Source organism: Molothrus aeneus, chromosome 20 (assembly GCF_037042795.1).
Source record: "Molothrus aeneus isolate 106 chromosome 20, BPBGC_Maene_1.0, whole genome shotgun sequence".
Taxonomy (NCBI): Eukaryota; Metazoa; Chordata; class Aves; order Passeriformes; family Icteridae; genus Molothrus; species Molothrus aeneus.
This window is the reverse complement of record NC_089665.1, coordinates 5,933,136-5,947,951: the sequence shown is the minus strand read 5'-3', so window position 1 is coordinate 5,947,951 and position 14,816 is coordinate 5,933,136. Positions and strand designations below refer to the sequence as shown.

General features: G+C 43.1%; 1 protein-coding gene across 1 annotated transcript; it reads left to right on the top strand.

Annotated features, from left to right (window-relative positions):
- The first annotated feature begins 37 nt into the window (after window positions 1–37).
- On the top strand, window positions 38–14,731 carry LOC136565004 (merlin-like). The gene is made up of 16 exons (XM_066563394.1): window positions 38–163; window positions 523–645; window positions 3,037–3,120; window positions 3,513–3,581; window positions 3,943–4,025; window positions 4,690–4,765; window positions 5,174–5,311; window positions 6,971–7,045; window positions 7,385–7,498; window positions 8,639–8,761; window positions 9,237–9,454; window positions 10,271–10,373; window positions 11,005–11,132; window positions 11,663–11,813; window positions 12,499–12,708; window positions 13,669–14,731. The coding sequence occupies exons 1-16, from the start codon at window positions 38–40 to the stop codon at window positions 13,702–13,704; spliced, it is 1,857 nt and encodes a 618-aa protein (XP_066419491.1). The 3' UTR covers window positions 13,705–14,731.
- Window positions 14,732–14,816: the final 85 nt, after the last annotated feature.

Here is a 14,816-nt window from a genome sequence, read left to right as displayed (position 1 = left end):
GATACACGTGTTTTGTCTTGATTTTTCTCTCCCTCAGATGAAGTGGAAGGGGAAGGATTTGTTTGACCTGGTGTGCCGAGCCCTTGGTTTAAGGGAGACCTGGTTCTTTGGCTTGCAGTACACAATTAAAGGAATGTGCACCTGGTTAAAGATGGACAAAAAGGTACAGGAGACAAAATGGGTGGCAATGAATTATTTACTTCTATAAATATTGACTTTCTGGAGCGGGAGAGCTAAAGGGATGTGTTCCATGACAACTGAGAATTTGACATGGTGGCTTTTTTTAAAGGTGAAAATAGGATTATTTGCTCTGATTGCTTCTATCCCATTTGACCTGCAGCATCCCACACTAATCACCACTGATTGCTGTTAGATTAAAGCTCAGAATTCTCCTTCCCTCTCAAATATGGGGAGGCTTTAAGTGGATTATTGGCTGCTTTCTGATTTTCCTTGGGAATATTATCTTGAGACACTCATGTATCCTTTTTGCTGCTGATTTGATTTTATTTTATCTGTAAACAGGTTTTAGATCAAGAAATCCCTAAAGAAGATCCCATTAGCTTTCATTTTTTGGCTAAATTCTACCCAGAGAAGGTAGAAGAGGAACTCTTACAGGAAATTACCCAGCATTTATTCTTCCTTCAGGTCAGGAAAAGTTTTGAACCATGAATTCCTTCTGTATTTTCCCCAGTCCTTTTGCATTGTCTTTGATCTTGTTGGCAGCTCAGGATAATTTTGCTTGCTTCAGCTGTATCAAGAACTTTGTAGGCATTATTTTTATGAAATACAAACATTTCCCCTGCCTGCTGTGGGTTTGTGTCCAGGTAAGCTGAATGCTTCATCTTCTGCACTTTTTTGTGACAACACTCAGCAGTTTGGGGGATAATTCCAAATCTGGATATTCCAGGCTTGTTTTGCTCCTTAATATGTGTTAAAAAATTAAAATTCCATGCAAAGCTGGAACTGCTGGAAGAACTGTGAGGCTTTTAGAGAAATTTTGTGCTGGAGAGCAAAACCTCTAGAAAACAAGGACTCCTTAAAACTTCATTTTGGATTGTAGGGATAAAAGATCATGGGATTTGATAGGCATTCTGAAATCCAGGTTTGTTCTCATGGCAAGGTTTGAGAGGAGCAGAGCAGCAAACACCATTTGAGCTTCATCAAAAAGCAGATGAAGGAGCAAATTCTTGGAGCTTTATCAAAAATAAAGATGGATCAAGCAGGAAAAGCTGAGTTTGGGATGGTCACATCCCATGTCTGGGACATCCAGCCTCTCTCCTGAGTTGCTCTGGAGTCCCTCTGGAAGTTTCAGCCCCTGGAGTGTTGCTTTATTCCAGCAGGATGAGTCTGTGCAGGTAACTGGGATAAATTCAGTCTGCAGCTGGAAATAAACCCAGTAAATTCCCTTGTTCCTTGAGGAGGATGTGCTAATGAAATATTGGAGAAATGCTGCAGCTCTGAGGGCTCATAAACCCACCAGAACCTCATCCAGAACCTTCAAGCACTTGGCAATTTATTTCTTCAGCTAATTTTGGAAAGGAATGAGGACAGCAGAACTCTTTTAATCCTGATTTTTCCACTTTTTTTTTTTTCTTTCTTTTCTGCTTGAACCTGCCTTAACTAGCAGATATGCAATTAGCAAATTCTTCTCATTCCAAAGTAGGAAAACAAGGCTGAAACAAATTGGAACTTGCAAAGTTTCCTGACTTTAAGAACTTCAGCTCACACCTGGATGCTAATAGGAAAAACATGTTCAGACATCTGGATGCCTGAAGATTTCAGCTCTCCTGACTCTTCAGACCTTTGCAAATTAATGTGGCAGAAATGCCTGAATAAATGTCAATGACTAAAGCTAAATATTGTCTGCTTAAAGATGAGGTAATTTATTGCTTCTTCATGAAGTTCAGCAAAAAGTCCTTGTAAAAACTGATCAGAAACAAACAAACAAAACAAACCAGACACTTATGGGGGATTTATCCACATTGTTCTAAATTCTGGAGCGTGATTTGCACTCTGGAGAATGAAAGCTGGAGCTTTCCAAATTGGAAGAAAAATCTTTTCATTCTTTCCATTTTAACAGCTTAGAAAGAATGTTCCCCACACTGTAACTCAGCTTCACAGATTGTGCTCACCAGGGACTAAATTTAAGAGCAAAAACTTTCTTGGTGGCTCATTTCAGTTCCCAGCACCTCCAGAGGTGTGTTTGTGAACAGAACTTGTGCTAGCTCAAGTCATTTTTCTATTTGGAAATGTTTAAGACTGTGAGCTATGCAAAATTTTGTTGCCTTGTGCTTGTTCCTAAGCTGAATACACCTGAGAGGAGGATTTGGGAAGATTAATTTCCCCTTCCCTCTTTGGGTTTTCAAACAGAAATTGCACAACTGATTTAAAATCAAACACCACCTTACAAACTATAACACCTCTGCTCTTGGTAGCACCACAGGTTATTAAAATGAAAAGAATGTTGAAAGACTCTTTGGCATTGTCTGATTGTGCTTAGACCATTGGAAATGAATAAATGAAGTGCTTTGTTATTCAGCTTCTCTTTTGAGAATCTCCTTTATTCTCTCATTCTGGAAAGCTGCAGAACATTTATTATGGTTTTTATATGGCAGCTGCACAGCCCTGGGTCTGCTCTGCTTGGACCTGACCTCCAGAGCTCCCTCCCAACCTAAAATCTGAAGGCTGATGTGATGCAAAGCTGACTTTTCCAAAGGCAGGAAAAAGAAAAAAAGAAGGATTGTTAAAAGAAATGAAGCGCAGACAATAAAATTGATGTTTTATAGGATTTTCTTTTATAGGACTCCTTATGGAAGTGTGTGGAGAGAGCTGACTGGCATTTTTGGTCTCATTAAATGCAATGCTAACTAAAGGCTTCCTGTGTTCCTGAATGCCAATTTCTTGTTGCTGTTATTAACTGCTAAAAGTAATATTTGGTGCCAAGTTCTAGTCTGGGCATGTCTGCTTTCATTTCAAGCCTGACTTAAGTCCTGACTTTGAGCTTTTTGAACTTCCCCCTTTTTCCTGTTGGTTTAGGTTAAGAAGCAGATCCTGGATGAGGAAATCTATTGCTCACCTGAAGCTACAGTTTTACTTGCTTCTTATGCTGTTCAGGCCAAGGTTTGTGCATAGAAAATCTCCTTTTTAATTGACTTGTTTCTGCTTTAACCAACACATCTACATGGTGGTGTGTAAAACACAGCAGGGGTAAAATTTGCTGGTAAAGTTGGTCATCCTGGGAGGTACAAGCACAGCTAGAAAAAAAAACAACATTAAATGCCACTACAAGGATTTTTTTCCTATGCTTCTGCAATTTAAGGGATGTATTTGGTCCTAACATTTTAGTGTAATCTTTCTGGAAGGATCTTCCATGGACTGCTCAGATTGAGGGGATGTGTGCAGTGGAACCAAAATAAAATCTGCATTAAGCTTTCACTTCAAACTATTCAAGGAACAACTCCCTCAGCATTCTGCCTCTAACAAACTGAAATAACTTTTCTTTTTTGGGACAGTATGGTGACTACGACCCAAATTTCCATGAGCCAGGTTTTTTAGCCCATGATGAGCTGTTGCCCAAAAGGGTGAGTCTTAATTTTGTACAAAACCAAATATTTGAATCTCCTTTTTTGAACCTCCCTTTTTGCAGTGCAAAATGTTTGAATCTCCTCTTTTGCAGTGTAAAATCTTTGAATCTCCTTTTTGCAGTGGAAAATATTTGAATCTCCTTTTTGCAGTGCAAAACTTTTCAGTCTCCTTTTTGCAGCGCAGCTATTGCTGGGGATTAATTTACAAACATTTAAACCATTAATTAATGTTAAACTAATTAAAAAACTCTGCAAATGCCCAGGCTGTGAGCTGCACCTCTGCATTCACTTTGCTTGGGAGAGGCAGAACTTGAATTTGGATTTTCCCGGGGATCCAACCTCCCTCCTTGTCCTGCAGGTGCTCAGGCAGTACCAGCTGACAGCAGAGATGTGGGAAGAGAAGATCACTGCCTGGTATGCTGAGCACAGGGGCATTGCCAGGTGGGAAACCTTTGCATTTCTTGGAAAATTTCTTTATTTATGGGATTTGTTGTTCTCAGTGTAATTCAGCCTGTCTGCAAATCCAATTAAGCAATAAATAAGAACTGTTAGCACCCAGAGGCAGCTTTTTCTAATATTTGGGTTCTGTTTCTTTCTGTTCTGGAGGCTTCTTAGCATTGTTTTTATTGACTGTTCCTCAAGATTTACTGATTTACTTTGAAGGGAGAAGAAAAGTGGGTAGAAAGATTCTCACTCTTCTTTGGCCTTGGACAAAAGCTCTGTCCAATACTCATTTCTCAATGAACTCTATTTCCTGAAAGAAATATATTCATGGAAAACAATGGAAGGATGGTTTTCCAAGACATGGAGTGGCAAAACTAACACAAGGATAAGACTTTTAATGAATTTTAATGAAGATTACACTATCCATGAGTCATCTTTTGAAATGGATGCATCTGTTATTCTTTATTATTCTTTATTTTATTCTTTATTCTGTCCAGATGATGTTTTTATTATCTTTTTTTTCCTATTACTGAGAGCAAGATGGCAAAACTAAGTTTGTACAAAGGGTCAGATTGCCTGTTCTTTTCTAAGTGGGAAATGGAGAGTCAGCCAGGAGAGAAAGGCTGGAAAGGCATTTCATAATCATGGCTTTATTCTCCAGGGATGAAGCTGAGATGAACTATCTGAAAATTGCCCAAGACTTGGAAATGTATGGTGTCAATTATTTCCCAATTGCTGTAAGTGCCTTATTTTAGCAGTTTTGACTTGCTGCAGATAATGGTGCTGTCCTTTTCAAGTCCTCCAGGGAGTTTGGAACTGGGACTCCTGACTTCTGGTTTTGTTCTAACTTGGTTTTCTTGCCTGCTAAATAAGCAGGTGAATAAAAAGTTAAGATTAATATTTTACAACCTGACAAAAGTTTTGAGTAACTCCAGGTGTGGAATAGGAAGGAGAAATAGTTTGAGCTGCCATAAGCAGCCTAGAGGACTGAGTTTATTATTACCAGTGACAGCACTCATAATATTTTATATAAATACCAATTGCCTAAATTCAAGCAAATATCAATATATTAAAAGAGGTGCTTCTTGTCTGTGGTTGTTTAATGTCACCAAAAATGCCATTTACTCATCTCTCTTGTTTTTTAGCAAAATAAAAACCACACAGATCTCCTGCTTGGAGTTGATGCCAAAGGTATTCATATCTACAGCATTAATAACAGGTTCTCCCCCAATAAATCCTTTGAGTGGAGCTCTATCAGAAACATTTCCTGTAGTGAGAAAGAGGTATGATGGCTTTGATGTATTATTCTTTTTCCATGGGCAGGGGTGTGGACTGGGATTCTTGGAACAGGCTGAAAGCTTCCTCTGTTGAAATAATTTTGGGGGAGAAGGGGAAAATCCTGGGGAGCTTTGTTACAAAACTAAAAATAACAGCCCTGCCTTGCAGATGAGCTCTAAACCTCAGTTCCCTGAGGCTGCTCTGAGATCTGACTCTGTTCTGGCTCCTTCCCTGCTGCTTGGCCTTTGCAAAACAAATGTGTTGATCTCTGAAAAAGACAGATATTATGAATGCCACCGTGCCTGCCTTCCTCAGTTATCCCAGCAGGAATCCCATGATCCATAAAAACCTAAATGCTGTTTGCACACACAGAAGTCCTTGCAGCTGGGCCTTGGAGCCCAGTGGCAAGAGGAGACATGCAGGGAGGTATTAATGGTTTTCTGCCTCACTTCTGCCAGTTTGCTGGGACATGATTGCACTCCCCAGCACTGCAGTTTCACTGTGAAGCCCAGCTTTTGCTTCTAGAAAGGGAAGGAGTGGGGAAAATTTATTCTCAGTCCAAATAATTGGCTGTGTGGAAGGGTATAATCAGAAAAAACAAACCCAGGGGAACTACAGTGCTACTGGAATACCTGGAATTTGTCAGCCAAAGGACAGCACAGCCTGTTCTGTTTTCTGTGGGGCTTTTGGAAAACAGCCCACAGAAACTGAGATGTAAAATTGAGATGAGATTTTAGATTCATATCCATTAAATCACAAGGGGACTGCAGGTTTGCTGCCTCCAAAACGGTTTTGGTCTCTGATATCATCAAACTGCCCCTGAGATGTGTGAATAAACTGCTTTAACTCCCTTTTGGGGGGAAATTTTGTGTTTAAGGTTCACTTTATTCAGTGATACATCACAGCCTTGCTCCTCAAAAGGCTGCCAGTCATTACCTAGAGGGTGAAAGGAGCTCCAGGACATGATCCTGGTGACTCAGATGCCCTGGAATTATACAGGAATTACCTTGCAAATGAGTTAGAGGAATTAAATGCCGGGGAACTTGTGAGGAACAGAATACAGGGCCCTAAAAAAAATAAAAAAAAAGGGACATATTTTGTTCTGCAGCCAGACAGAGCACAAGGAATGGAGGGAAGCACTGAGCTGGCAGCAGGAAAACCCTGCCTGGCCTCTGGGAACAGCTTGGGACTGAGAAAGTGAGGAAGTCTCCAGGACTTTGACCTGCTGCTCTGAAGAACAAGCCCTTAGGCCCTTGACACATTTGTTTATCCCTTCAATTGTTGCTGCTCTGAGAGGTGTTTGGCATTTCCCTGGCTTTAAGGCCATGCCTGCTTCTAGGGATGGCTGCTGTTCTCCTGATAGCCAGGGCTTGTTCCAGAGCTCTGGGCACAGTGCACAGGTGGCTTCAGGAAAATCCCCATCCACACTGGCACTGAGCTGGGCCTGGGGGTTTAGCCTCCAACACAGCTTGATTCTATGGACAGAACCAGTTTTACATCACTCTGCCCCTATTTGTGACATAAATCACTGCCTCCCCAGGGAGAAGTGGAGATGAGCTCAAGTCTGCATTGGTTTTAATACATTGGTTTTAATAGTTCCAACTTGCTTTCCTCCTCACTGTGCTTCCTTTCTTTTTTTTTTTTTTTTTTTTTCCATTTTGTAGTTAACTATTAAACCCCTTGACAAAAAAGCAGAAGTTTTCAAGTTCTTCTCCTCTCAGCTCAAAGTGAACAAACTGGTGAGTGAACTGTTTTGCTGCTTTAAAGCTGAGCCTGGTGATACTGACTGAGAAATATTGTTTGGAAACAAAATTGTGATCTTGGGATCTCAGCATGTGTAATTCAGGAAAATGGGATCAGAGGGAGATGAAGGACAGGAGGAATCTCCCTCCTGTTACAAATTTACCTGAGCTGTTGTGTGCCTGGCTGTGAGCCTGCCCTGGCTGCTGATTTTTCTTGGAGCTGCCAGCACTTGTGCTGAAGTCAGAATTGTCCTGTGAGGCCAGAGTGGGCCTTTTGTCCCTCTGGCAGGGGCACAAATCCATCAAACCCCCATTTGCTTTGCCTTTCCCATCCAGATTTTCCAGTTGTGCATTGGAAACCATGACCTATTTATGAGGAGGAGAAAAGTGGACTCCATAGAGATCCAGCAAATGAAAGCACAAGCCAGGGAAGAAAAAGCTAGAAAAAAGGTAGAATTTTCCTGCTTCTCTGTTGTTGAAGACAGTGATTATCACTGCAGCTCTGGATTCCATCAGCGTGTGTGTGGGAGGTGAGGAAGTGCAGCAGGATTGAACGTGGGAACAGCTCTGGCATCTGAGGAGGTCAGAGGTGTTTGTGTGGAGAGGGGTGATCCCAAAGATTTGGGGCACAAACCAGATCAATCCAAGGGCTCTCCCAGCAGCCTGAAATAACCAGGAGTGCCTGCCTGAGGAGTTTAGTGCTGCAAAGTTCAGGCAGCTTCAGCATCTCTGGTGAGCTGGAGAGCAGCCCCTTCTCCATTTGATGCATTTCACTCAGGCCCAGGTGAGGTTCTGCTGCAATCCCACTCTCATGGGATTTCTCACATTTTCTGAAAAATCCCTTCACCCAGGATTTTCTCCTGGGAAGCTGAGAAGCTTCAGAGAAAAAGGGAAACAATAATTCTCTCATTTGCTTCTCCTGTGTTTTGCTGCTTTGCAATATGTTTGGAGATTGTTTATCCAACAAGTGGTTGTTTCATTAGTTTCATGTCAATTGTTTTAACTTAATGACCAATCACAGTCAAGCTGTGTCAGGACTCTGGAAGGAGTCATGAGTTTTTCATTAGTATCTTTAAGCCCTCTGTCAGTATCCTTTTTCTATTCTTTATAGTTTAGTTTAGTATTCTTTAATATAATATAGTATAATAAAATAATAAATTAATCATAATAATAAATTATAATATATTATAAATAATACAATTATTAATAAATAATGATATAAAACAAATAAATATAATAATAAATAATATAATTAATAATAATAAAAATAATAGATAATAAATTGTTTACCAACAGGCGTTGTTTCATTGGTTTCATGTGAATTGTTTTAACTTAATCACCAATCACTGTCAAGCTGTGTCGGGACTCTGGAAGGAATCACAAGTTTTCATTAGTATCTTATTAACCTTCTATAAAGATCCTTTCTGTATTCTTTAGTATATTTTAGCTTAGTATTCTTTAATACAACATATTTTCATAAAACAATAAATTAGCCTTCTGAGAACATGGAGTCAGATTCATCATTCCTCCTTTCCTTGGGGGTCCCTGAAAACACAACATCCCACCAACTATTGCTCATCCTGCTTCCAGATGGAGAACCAGAGGCTGGCCAGGGAGAAGCAGCTCAGAGAAGAAGCTGAGAGAGCCAAAGAAGAGCTGGAGAGGCGCCTTTTCCAGCTGGAAGATGAAGCCAGGCAGGCCAATGAGGCCCTGGTGAATATTCTTGTGCTTGATGGGCTTTCTTGGTTTGGAAGTGGGATTTTTTTTGACTCAGGAGCTCAGACAAGGCTGGGGAGTTTCTGATCACTGGTGGAAAGGGCATGCAGGAATCCCTGGGAAAACCCTGATCTGCCATAATCTGTGAGCCATTCCCTCCCTGTGTTTGGCTCACAGTGCTCTCTTCAGGCTAAGAGGAGGGGAAAAGAAACAATTTTGGAGCTCAAATTGGGAGAGAGAGGCAGTTGAAGGGGCTGGCTTCAGCTTTGTCCTGCTCTAAGATTTTTCTCCTTGCTTTGTAGAGGTGAAACACAGGAAATTCTGGAGCAGAGGAGAGGAGCATTAGACCCTTAAATTATCTGATTGTTATTTAAGAAATAATATTTTATCACCTGGTAAATTATGTCTTCTGCCTGCAGGGGTGATTTTGGAGGTTCTAGACAAGGAACTAAGGAAAATTCTTTCTCCTCAGCTCCGATCCCAGGAAGCAGCAGAGCTGCTGGCTGAGAAAGCCCAGATTGCAGAAGAAGAGGCCAAGCTGCTGGCCCAGAATGCTGCAGAGGCCGAGCAGGAACGCCAGAGGCTGGAGATCACAGCTCTGAAGAGCAAGGAGGAGAAGCGGCTGATGGAGCAGAAGATGCGGGAGGCGGAGCTGATCGCCGTGAAGCTGGTGAAGGAGTCAGACCGGAGGTGGGGTTTGCTTCCCCGGCTCTCTGTGATCCCAGCTGGGCTGCAGGGAGGGCTGCTTTCCCCAGAGCCCAGCCCTGGAAGGGGGAATTATTGCTGAAGTGCCACTTCAGAGAGACTAAGCCTCCTTGTGCCTTGTTTGTTCCACCTGGATGCTGTTGTTGTATTGCAGGTCAAGTTTACAGAGGATCAGATGCAAAGCTTGTTTGGCAAGAAAGAGAATGTTTAGCAAGAAAGATCCAAAATGCTGAAATGTCTTCTGTTTAGTGTTATCAAATGAGGACTGGCTACCTATCTAAATTTACTCTTTGTACCCTGTGAGATATGAGGCTGTTTTCATTCATTAGTACCAAGTGAATGGTCTCTTGTTTCCCTTTCAGATCTTTAAGAAGTGTAAAGCCAGGTAAACTCATGTGGAATATAAACAACTCTGAGTGTGTGCATGTTCCATGAGCATGCAGAGCAGGCCAGTGTTGACAGAGGATTTTTAACCCTGTTATTAAGAAATCCTGCTCCTTGTTTCAGGAAACTTGCCAAAATAAAGAGCAACCTCTCCCCACCTCAGGGAGGATCTGATGGCCTGGAGAGAGTCTGTATCAGCAGGTTGTAACTGAGCCCATGGAAATTAGGAGTAGGAAAATTCAGCCACTCTGTGCAGCAGTGTCTCTGTGCTGCTGTGCCCAGTCAGGAGCATCCTCCCACGAGTGCCTTGGTGTAAAGATAACACAGTAATGGACTTCTCTGGAAGGTAGTGAGCCCTGAAATCCCTGTGTTGGTTGGAAACCATCAGCCATTGCCCTCAGGATGTTTCTCTTGCAGAGCCAAGGAGGCAGAGCACCTGAAGCAAGACCTGCACGAAGCCCGCGAGGCCGAACGCAAAGCCAAGCAGAAGCTCTTAGACATAACCAGGCTTAATTATCCTGTAAGTTCTGCTCCACAGGGCACCACTTCATCCTCAGAGATAGTCAGGTGTTGATGGCATTTTTCTAGCCCCCATCAAGCTGAATAGTGGCATGGCTGCCTCCAGCTGGGGGACAAACTGGTGTGGAAAAAGCAGAGTGTGGAAGCTGGGTTTGTTCAGGGTGGTAAGAAAGGCAAGGCAAGAGTTAAAACCAGAACTGGTGATGCACTTAGCCTCTGCTGCCTTGCCTTCATGTCTAACTCATGGTGCCATTGCAGCCAGGCAGTTTTTGTGGACGTGGTTGTGCTGAGCCAGCTGTGTCATCCTGGCACGTCCATCTGTCTTTAGGCAAAGCAGGTGAAGTTGTCCCCAGCAAGAAGGCACTGCTGAAGGTCTGTGCCCCAACTCCCTGTTCTGCCCCAGCCCTGCTGAGGCTGGGTTTTCATTCTCTGCTGTAATAGGAGCACTGCAGCCAGGATAAATCTCTGCTCTTGGATTTGTGGGTTGTGGACTTCAGCTGGGTGCAAGGGAAGGGCTGCAGGAGCATCTGTGTGTCTCAGAAAATAGCTCAACATGGCACTCTTGCAGAACAGAGGAGAGAAATCCCAAATCCATCAGATCTGACTGACAGTGCTTGTGTTGCCTCTTCCAGCACATGGCCAAGTACCCCCAGTACTCCCCAGGTGACAGCAGAGATGCCAACTTTGACAAAGGATCCATCAAGCTGGATTTGAAGGACATTGACCTCAAGAGACTCTCCTTTGAGATAGAGAGAGAGAGGTATCAGCATGCCTGTGGTGCAAATGGATGAGAAAGGCAATGAAATCTTTGGGAATCAGTTAATTTTTAACTAATTTGGGATGTGCATGTGGCTGGGAGCCTTTTACTGAGCTGATGTGGGTAATGTCTGTGTCACACTGGCTTTTCACACAGGGGAAGGGGTTTTGGGTGGCATCAAGCTATGATAAATCCAGAACCTTCTGTCTTGGGGAGGGACAAAGCACCTTGCTGAACTAACAGCATGTGAGAGGACAGAAGTTTCCCTCTAGTGCTAAAGTGTGGAATTGCTGGGAGCTGATCCATCAGCCATCCCTAAAGCTGGAAGGAAATGCTTGGTGCAAAGTTAGGAAGCAAAAAGAAAAGAAATGAACTTGTCACCGGGTCAGGGGAGCCAGGCTGGCATTGCCAGAGTTCATTTTACTTATAAAACATAAAAGAAAACAAAAACCAGCACTCCTCCTTCCACAAACACCTGTTCTTGAGTTAAATTGTGCCACCCTAAACCTTTTGCCTCCAATGTGTGGGCTCAGGCTGGACTACTTAGAAAACAGCAGGAAATTCGAAGATCGGCTGAAAGAACTGAAATCTGAAATTCATGCTCTGAAGCTGGAGGAAAAACAGGCTGGGCTTTACAGTCACTGGAATGAAGTCCTGGGCTCCTTGGATCGCTCCTTAGGAAGTGTAAGAACCCCAAATCCCTGCCCCTTTCTACAGCATGAACCCCAAAATGGAACAGTGTGGGTGTGCCAGAGGGAGCTGCTCTATGCCAGTCCAAGCCTTCACTACCCTTGATGATAAAATATTAGAAGCATGAGCACTTTTAGAGGAAAATTCATGTCAAAATCTTAAGGCCTTTTTTCCTGCACTGAATACCAGGACCATCAGCAAAAAATAATCATCTCATTTTATGATTATGAAATCACAGTCAGGGTTTAAGGTCTTGGAGCAAATGAAATTGTTGTGACTAACACATTTAAATGTGGTTTCTTACAGTTTGCTTCACATTCTCATTAATGTCCTTTGTGGTTGCTGAAAGTCATAAAAGCCTTGGTGTGTTTCTTTTTTTTTTTTGAGGGCAATGAGGAACTAGACCCAAATTTTTGTCATAAGTTGCTTGTTATTTAAATAAACTCTTTGGCTTCTTCCTGCAGCAGGGCAGGAATAGGGCTGGCTTTGTCTGCAGGTTTTTCCTCATGTAGCAAAAATGGCTCTGAGTCAATGGTTTTTTAGAGACAGAAGGGAGGCTTGAAAAATGATGAGGAAAGATGGTCTTTATTTTCTGACTACTCATCTGATGTTCTTTTTGGCTTGATGAGTGTTGATATAGAGGGGGCATTAAATTTCCATGTGCTCTGTTCTTTTAAAGGCCCCATCATGGATGGAAACCTTCGGAACTGGAGATGCAGTGGATGTAAATCTGCAAAGACCTTTCCCTGCTTACTTGTTAAACACTGCAAGCAGCTGGCCCTGCACCAACAAAATTCAGCACATGGTGCCAGTGGAAAAGTCATCTTCCCAAGCCAATTCCCTGGCTGCCAACAGTGTGGGCACAGGAACCAGAAAACAGATTATCAAGGTAATCAGATTCATAAATAAATTCCGAAATGTTGCCTAAAAGTTGAGAGTTCAGAGAGGGTGGCTGCCTGTAGGGACCTGGTTTGTCCTGCTCTGTCCCAGCCTCAGAGCTGACAAGGATTTTGCAGTATTTTGGAGCCCCTGGTGCTGGCACATCATTTGGGAATGTTTATAACTCGAGGCTGCCTGTTTTTTCTCACTTCTGATCTAAGCTGGAGTGCAAAGCTGTAAGCCTTGGTAAATGAAGCAGAGATGTCTGTACACAGTAGGAGGATCTGTGTTAAATTTTATTTGTACCAGCCAGACTTGGAAATGAGAAATGTGCTCCCAGGTATAGAGAGCTTAAAACATACTGTGCCTGTCTCCTGCTTTTAAAAAGCAGGGAGGAAGAGACCAATAAATCCCCAGGCTCCCAACAGCTCAGTTCTCTTCCATGTGCTCCCTGTCAAAGAGGCCTGAAGAGCAATGAGCTGGGTGGCAGGAGAAAACAACCTGCTTTGAAATGTCACTGGGCTGGAGAATGAGGAAGAGCTGGAAGGAAATGTGGTCTGGAGCAGTGGGGAGGAAATCAGCTGTCTGTGGGCAATGCTAATTGGGCAAGGTGCTGGGAATGGAGAAAGCCTTGATGGATTTGTTGTGGTTCGGCTGAACAAAACTGGAGGGGTTTAGGATCAATTAAAAGCTCCTGAATATAACATTCAATACCTCCTTCAGGGTTGGTGTGTTTAGAGCTAAAGGACACAGCTGAGTGCAGCAGCAGCTGAGGGAGCAGCTCCTTCTGAGGCAACAAAAACAGCTTTTAAGACTAAACTCAGGGGTGAGGCAAATTTGTTTAAAGAAGGAAGAAAAAGCTATTGCAGAGCATCTTGCAAAAGGCTCCAGAGTTGGAGGAGAGGAAGACCTAGAGCAAAGGGAGCTACTTTCAGCCAGCACTAATTCTCCCTCTTTGATTTGCCTGCAGGTTCAGCAGCATGACTCAGATGTGATCTACATTTGAAGCCCCTCATTTCCTTGCCAGCCTGGTGGGACTGGTGTCCTTTTTACCTCTGTGGGGACACTTGGGCAGCTCTGGCTGCTGCCAGGTGTGAGAGACAAGGCACTGTGGATCCAGAGCTGCCATCCAGCTCCCAGGCAGGGGCCAGCAGCTGGGAATGCCACAAGTGCCCCCAGTGTGGCTGGGAGCAGTGCAAAGCCAGAGGAAATGTTGTTTATTGCCTGTGCACTTTGGAAGGAACACTTCACACTTGGCTAAAACTCTTCCTCCCCCAGGTGTTTCACACACTTAGAGCTCTGCTGCTGGAGGAAGGATGTAAGGCAGCAAGTGCCCAGGAGGTGTTTGGGATGAGAAAACAGAACACAAGCTTGGTGTTTATCTCCACAACAGACTAATTATGGTTTTGGTCCAGTCCCTGGGACATGACTCCCACAGAGCTACTTGATGTTTTAGTGTTTGCCTGCCAAGTATTTTCCTTCTCCTCCCCAAACATTTCTTGGTTCACTTAATTGATTTGCATTTCTCTGTGAGAAATCTCAGCTTTTAATTCCAGATGCAGAAGTGGACATCTTCAAGTACCTCCCATTCCTGGGGGAATCCTTTGTTTGGAATGCAAAGCTTCTGTTCTTCCAGTCCCTGACCAGATCAAGCATTTTCTGCTTGAGCAAACTTTGCATACATTAACTGCCTTCCCACTTCTGTGCAGCACAGCTCCCAAATTAGACAAAGACAAAAGATGCTGTTGGTGTCTGCTAAAGTGGGACTTGTTTCTGGTGGGGAGAGGTGCATGCAGCAAAGTGCCTGCCTCATTAGTAAAACCCACTTGCATTTTCTGGTTTTGTGTGTGTTTAAGTGTCTGCTTCTCCATAAATCTTCACTCTGGGGACTTCTGGGGAAGCAGACAACATTCAGCTGTAGCTAAAGCAGGAGCCCAGCTGAACTTGTGACATGTGACATAAAAATGAAAGGTAATGTTGTTAAATGTCTTATTCTAAAAGCTGAGATTAAAGAAAAAAACCAGGTTCAACAACGAGCTTCAATTTCCACTTGCTTCGAAGGGAGCGTTGTGTCAATATTCCTCCAGCATTAACAAGGCAGCTTTGGAGAACAAACAC